At 48.8% G+C, this 7,117-nt stretch overlaps 1 protein-coding gene across 1 annotated transcript; it reads right to left on the reverse strand.

The window, feature by feature from the left end:
* Positions 1-351: 351 nt before the first annotated feature.
* On the reverse strand, positions 352-2,146 carry LOC100037746 (transcription factor MYB41). Its single transcript, XM_008672267.3, has 3 exons — positions 1,736-2,146; positions 1,510-1,639; positions 352-1,354 (listed from the first exon to the last, which is right to left on the reverse strand). Exons 1-3 carry the CDS (start codon positions 1,866-1,868, stop codon positions 559-561), a joined length of 1,059 nt encoding a protein of 352 aa, XP_008670489.1. The 5' UTR covers positions 1,869-2,146; the 3' UTR covers positions 352-558.
* Positions 2,147-7,117: the final 4,971 nt, after the last annotated feature.

Raw genomic sequence — 7,117 nt, forward strand, 5'->3', positions numbered from 1 at the left:
CATAATATAATACAGTGAACGTGTCTAAAATCTATATCTTACTATATTTATTGCACAAATCAGAACATTCAATAAATAAAATTGACCAATTAGTTGTCTCTAGCATAAAACCAACACACATCGTCTTCGTTAAGATATGTGTTTTAAGTTTTTTTTTATATTTACCTCGTTAGACACGGTTAGACACGCTCAAAGACACGGTTACATACATTGCACATGCCATAGGAAAAACAACCCTGATTTTCTTCGCTGGAGACGAACCGTGATGCGAGCGAGAGTGATAACAGACGTCTCAACCAATCATGCCACGACACCATTCCCCACACTGACACGCACCTGGCTAATCGAAAAGACGAAAATTACAGCAGTAATTAATCACTGGTCTGACCATGAACGAACAACTGGATAAAGGAGGTGCAACAATAATCCTGTACAAAAAATGCGTCGTCCGTCGTGACATAGATTTCCGTTTGCCCGGCCTTGCGGTACGTGATGAACAGTCCGTGCACTCGCGTGACTCTCTCTCTCTCTCTCTCTCTCTCTCTCTCTCTGTTGTTATTACAGCATGTAGTCGCTCACATCAAGCAGCTCAGACAGCTGCATGTCGAACAGCGCGGCGACGTCGTCGGTGCTGGCGCCACCGCCGCCGAACGTCGTGGCGACGCAGGTGGTGGAGTGATCCAACCGCGGCACCGGGCTGGAAGACGTTGGTGTGGACACGCCGGAGCCGACGCTGTTGTGGTTGTTACCGCTGCTCGTCACCGTGCTGTTCCACTGCTGCAGGTTCGTCGCGTCGGGCTGCGCTGCCTGCATCAGCGCCGGGACGTCCAGAGGGCTGTCGACGTAGCCCGCCGTAGGCGGCTGCATGCTGTGGCAGACCACGTCTTGGGGCTGGTGCTGCGCGGCCGCGAGCTGATGCTGCTGCACCGTCGGCGGGTTCGTGTTGTGGACCAGGTCCGGCGGCGGCATTTGGCACGCTGCTCCGGCGGCAACAGCATGCTGCGCCATGCTGATGCTGGCGACCGCCTGCTGCAGAATCCACGGCAGAAGCTGCTGCTGCCGGTGCTCGCCGATCGCGGGCGCGGCCGGGCGGCCGGAGAGCAGGGCGGAGGCGAGGCGGAGGAGGTCCGGGTAGCTGGCGAGCGGCGGCTCCAAGGCGCGGAGCGTGTCGAGGTCGGCCTGCGTGGGGTAGTACGCGGCGGCGGGCTTGAGGAGCGCGGAGAGGTCGAGGCGCGGCGCGTGGGTGACGGGGTCGATGCCCATGCGGAGCAGGCGCTTGCGGATGTGCGTGTTCCAGTAGTTCTTGATCTCGTTGTCCGTCCGCCCGGGCAGCCGCGCCGCGATCGCTGACCACCTGTAGGCAATATAATCACGCGCATCAGAAAACGTACTGCGACTGCGATCCTCCTACTAGCTAGTAGTAGAGAAAAAAAACAGCGAAGCTACACTAGCCAGGCCAGAGCTAGCTCTCGACGATCGATGATATGCCAGGTGTGTGTGTGTGCTTACTTGTTGCCGAGGATGCTGTGGAGCTGGATGATAGCCTCCTCCTCCTCGAAGGAGAAGCGGCCGCGCTTGATGTCCGGCCTCAGGTAGTTAGTCCACCGCAGCCGGCAGCTCTTCCCGCACCGTGCGAGCCCTGCCATGACATGAGAAGGACGATCGAGGTGAGCATGGATATGTGTATATATGCGCATGATCGACGTCGATCGGGGCCAGCAGGTCGCTCGCTCACCGGCATTCTTGGGGAGGGTGCGCCAGTTTCCCTGGCCGTGCTTCTTGATGTAGGCGACGAGCTTCTCGTCCTCCTCTGGCGTCCACGGCCCCTTCTTCAGCCCGCTCCTCTCGCAGCACGGCGCGCGCCCCATCGGTGGCCTGGATCGAGACTGGTCGCGCGGCGCTCAGGCTCAGAGCTGCTTGCTCGAAGAACTACAACGACGACCCGCGTGGAATGAAGGGCGCGGGGGGTGCGAGCTGAGCGAAAAAAAGGCCTTGTTTGTCTCGCTGCTACACCGGCCAGCTTATCGGCTGTAGCCGCAGGACAGGCGGTCGGCGGGAGCGTCGTCGTTGTGTTGCGTTGCGCTCCAGGCTCCAGCTACGAGCTCAAGCTAAGAAAGAAGAGGACAGGGGATGGATCGAGTAGGCCGGGGTGGGGGCAGGGTGGAAGGAAGGCTTATAAAAGGCGCGAGGGCGACGGGGGACGTGTGGTGTGGGAAGTCAACAGGATTCGGTGCCGTCCTTTGTGTCACGCCCCCGCGACGTGGCCGCCACGGGGGCTCGGAGGAACAGTGGCTCAGCCTCCCTCCCTCCGTCCCATCTCCCATCCATCCTTGGTGTTCGCCTCGCCAGGCATCGGGCGAAAAAAAGTTACTGGAGCTTTGCTTACCTGTCCCTGCTGGCGTGCCACCGGACTGAGCAAGCGTCAGCAGCCAACAGCGTCAGGAGCACTGGATCGGGCAGAGCTAGCGTCCCTACGACGTCAGGGCGAATCGACTCCATGTGGGCACAACACAACACAATCACGATCTATAGCTCGCTCGCCGGATATATGATATATAATCCGTTTTTACTGCTGGGGAGCGACGGAACCAGAGCCTTTTTACCACCACAAACGTGAAATATATCCTGCCAACTTTGTTGGGTATGTGTAGCCCCGAGCCCCCGACCCGTTTAAATCTCTGATTATTTTCATGTCTTTTTGCTGCTTTGATATGTTCCGTCATCTTCTTCTTCTTTTTTGAAAGCAATGCATTCATCAATTAAAGTAAAGCTACGACACCCTAACACTTTTACCTAGAAACAGTAGAAGAAAGAAGCAGGTATACATTTTTACCTAGAAACAGCAGAAGCAGGTATGAATTAAAACCAAATGAATAGACCATAAATGTAATGGATTAGTGGCAAGATCAGTGTGTGGTTCGGACCACACGTATGTAGGCCAGTAAATGCCAACTGCCTTTTTGGAACATTAAAACTTCGAAAAAAAATTGAAATCCCAACATTTGGGTTCACAACGTTAGGCTTTTACACATTTGCTTGATTATGACATGTTTGGGAGCTAAGGAAATAATAGAGGGAATTGAAGAAGCTAAAATTCGCTTCCTATTCAAAATTAAATAGTAAGAGGATTTTAGCTCCTCCAATCCCTTCCGTTGCCCCTTCTCCCAAACAAGCCGCAAAACCATCCTAAGAGACAAATAAGCCGCAAACCCAAAAATCAATAAATTTTCAACAACATCAAGACACCTTGTCCGGTTCCACCACTAGGAAGAAGAGGCTACAATGCTACATTTGGGGTAATGGGGTGAGGGTGGGGTGGTGTGCATGTGTTGGGGAAGAGGGGGGAGTTGAGAAAGGTTTCAACATACCCGACTGTCCAACAGTGAAGCCGTGCATAGGGGTTGTGCCAAGAGGCAACGAAGATAATAAGCTGGTCACGTCTAGATTGGACACATGGTATGTGGCCAAACAAACGCTATTGTGACACAATGAATTAGTGAGACATGGACGAGAGAAGAATTTTCGTGGTGAAGCATGTTTTATTGAGAAGATTAAGGTCCTATTTGGATCCCATCGTCTATCTATTAGCTATGTTAGCTAGGACACCAAACGATCAAATCATGCGATCATACGAAGGCAGATGAGAGCCAATAACAATATTTACACTTAATTGATCTTGGTTTGATTCCCAAAAATTCAGCTCAAACCTCAGACACATTGAAACTGCACAAAATATACAAAATAAAAAACACCTCAACCAATCGAACGTTGGGTGACTTGAACAAGTTCATAAAAAGAATGTCAAACTAGCAAAATAAACAAAACGTAAAATAAACACTAGAAAGTATGAGAAGGAGCAAATCAAAAACTTCACTGAACACTGCGGCAATGCCGCTCTCCTAGCCTGCAATTAATGCCAAGGTCCGACAGTGCTGCTCATTGCTCGGTAGTGTTGCTCATACTATGCGGCAGTGCCGGTCGATCAAAACTCCGTAGATTGAGATAAAACTTTGCGAACAACAATGCAGAGAGGATTCAAAATTGTCCAGAAGTTTGAACTCGAAAGGACCAACCCTTTCAAAATGGATTGGAATAAAATAGGGTTTTCTAAGAAGTTCAAACTATTGGTGACTTATGCTCAAATTAAATCAGCCCGTACCAATGTGGCTGTGATTATATAGGAAGATTTCTCAAGTCTGAATTCAGCCCAAAATTCCCTTCAAACTCGGATTAGAGAATTCCAACCAAAATCTCAATCAAAGGAGCTTGCGAGAGGAAAACCATAAAATAAATTCAAATCATTCAGAAATATGAACACATGATTTAAACTCGAGGGAACTATCATGGTTAGGGCCACGCTTCCAAAACCAAAACATAGATGTCACAATCAAAAGAGCACATATGATTCTCCTAACTAATGGAAAATAGAGCAAAAACATCACAATAAAAGCTAGAGCGACGGCTGGTTGGTGCAACCTTACCTCTTTATTAGTAGATGATAATTTTGCATTTCCAATATATGACTAGATACATAGAATTTAACCACCTAACTAGAGGCAAAAATGACGAATCCTCATTTTATGTCGATCACTACAGTAAACGGAACAAGTTCCGACGGCCAAAGCCGTCGAACATAAGGATCGCACCATCGGAGATTGGTTATGTCCGACGGTATTAACCTATCTCCGACGATTTTAAGCCGACGGAGGTAAGGCGTCGGAAATAGCCTTATGTCCGACGGCGGCCGTCGGACATAACCTATCTTCGACGGCCGCCTCCGCCCGTCGGAAGTATTAAAGGCCAACCGTTTTACCGGCCAGCCTGTGGGCCCCACAGATTTATGTCCGACGGCCTAGCGCCCGGCCGTCGGACATAAGTGATTTATATCTCCGACGGTTTCTAAAGCCGTCGGACATACGAGCCCTTATGTCCGACAGCTAAGGCTAGGCTGTCAGACATAATAAATTACAGAAATTACACAAAATTCTGTTTTTTAAAAATCTGACATTTACAAAACAAAAACAGATTTCATGCACATATACACATTCACAGTCACAAATATACACATTCACATAAGTATTCACATTCACAAATATTCTCACATAAATATTAACATTCACAAATTTAACATCAACATATAGGTCCGACGGTTGTTGCAAACTGACATTTGAGAGCACCTAGAGGGGGGGGGGGTGAATAGGTGATCCTGTAAAAACTTTAAACTTATAGCCACAAAACTTGATTAGGCGTTAGCACAGTTTATGCCAAGTGGCTAAAGAGGAGTCAAAACACAATAACCACAAGAATCCAATCACAGAGATGACACAGTGGTTATCCCGTGGTTCGGCCAAGTACAAAACTTGCCTACTCCACGTTGTGGCGTCCCAACGGACGAGAGTTGCACTCAACTCCTCTCAAGTGATCCAATGATCAACTTGAATACCACGGTGTTCTTGCTTTTCTTTTCTCAATCCCGTTTGCGAGGAATCTCCACAACTTGGAGCCTCTCGCCCTTACAAAAGATGTTCACAGAGAATCACAGAGCAAGGGAGGGATTAGCAACTCACACACGACACAAAGATCACAGCGAATACGCACACACAAGACCCAGACTTGAGCTCAAAAGACTAGCACACTAGAACGGAGCTCAAATCACTAGAATGTCGAATAAGTGCGCGAGATTGATGTGTGAGTGATCAAGAGTGCTCAAGGAATGCTTGGATGTTCTTCTCCATGCGCCTAGGGGTCCCTTTTATAGCCCCAAGGCAGCTAGGAGCCGTTGAGAGCACATCTGGAAGGCTATCCTTGCCTTCTGTCGTCGGGCGCACCGGACAGTCCGGTGCACACCGGACACTGTCCGGTGCCCGATTTATTTCCATAAACAGCGCAGCCGACCGTTGCTGTCTGTTGCAGATCTGGGCGCCGTTGGCGCACCGGACATGTCCGGTGCACACCGGACAGTCCGGTGCCCCTTCCCGACCGTTGGCTCGGCCACGTGTCGCGCGCCGATCGCGCGGCCGACCGTTGGCTCACCGGACAGTCCGGTGCACACCGGACAGTCCGGTGAATTTTAGCCGAAGTCGCCGGAGAAAAACCCGAGAGCGGCTGGTTTGCCCCGCGCTGGTCTGGCGCACCGGACACTGTCCGGTGCACACCGGACAGTCCGGTGCCCCAGCCCGAAACAGCCTTTGGCTGTACACAGCCACTCTCCACTTCTTTTCTTTTCTTCTTCTTCCTGTTTCTAACACTTAGACAAGATATTAGTACACAAAACCAATGTACTAAGGCTTAGAAACATACCTTAACTTGTGATTTGCACTTTGTTCATCCATGGGCATATTTTCACATTTAAGCACTTGTGTTTGCACTCAATCACCAAAATACTTAGAAATGGCCCAAAGGCACATTTCCCTTTCAATCTCCCCCTTTTTGGTGATTTATGCCAACACAACATAAAGCAACTAGAACAAGTGCAAAATCACTTCAAATAAAAACTCAAATTGGTTTTGATTTAATTTTGGCATATATGGATCATCCTTTGCCACCACTTGGTTTGTTTTTGCAAATCAAATTCAAATCTCTATCTCTAAGTCAAACACACATGTTGAAGTATAAAGAGAGTCATTCCAAAAGAGATTGATCAAAGATTTCAAAAACTCCCCCTATTTCCCATAATCAACACTTCTCCCCACAAGAAGCCAACTTTTGACAAGAGACACAATAAAAGAGTTTTGCTAAAACAAAAAGCTCTATTCTACTGTTTTCAAAATCTCTCAAGTGGTAGCTGATCCATTTATCGCTTTGGCCTTTATTTTCTCCCCCTTTGGCATCAAGCACCAAAACGGAATCAATCTTGGCCCTTTTAACCCCATTGCCTCACCAAAGTCTTCAATTAAGAGCAAATGGCAATAAGATTTCATGAGATGAACTTGGAATTAGTTACCCTCTCATCGGAGTGCAGTGGAAGTCTTTCATGGTCCAAGTCCACCTTTTCCCTTTCAATCCTCCTTCGAGACTAAATTATCAAACTCAAGCACATGGTTAGTCTCAAAGGGTCAAGTTGTAACACATCTCCCCCTAAACATGTGCATCACTTTGCAACGGACTTGTGAGGTCC

This window comes from Zea mays, chromosome 2 (assembly GCF_902167145.1).
Source record: "Zea mays cultivar B73 chromosome 2, Zm-B73-REFERENCE-NAM-5.0, whole genome shotgun sequence".
In the NCBI taxonomy this organism is placed as follows: Eukaryota; Viridiplantae; Streptophyta; class Magnoliopsida; order Poales; family Poaceae; genus Zea; species Zea mays.

What these genes read in the sequence shown, in the direction of transcription:
- LOC100037746 (XM_008672267.3), bottom strand. Translation starts at nt 1,868, where the DNA reads ATGGGGCGCGCGCCGTGCTGCGAGAGGAGCGGGCTGAAGAAGGGGCCG. An exon ending in CACCCTCCCCAAGAATGCCG is followed by an intron (nt 1,640 to 1,735) that starts GTGAGCGAGCGA and finishes ATGTCATGGCAG; the next exon opens with GGCTCGCACGGTGCGGGAAG. An exon ending in CACAGCATCCTCGGCAACAA is followed by an intron (nt 1,355 to 1,509) that starts GTAAGCACACAC and finishes TATTGCCTACAG; the next exon opens with GTGGTCAGCGATCGCGGCGC.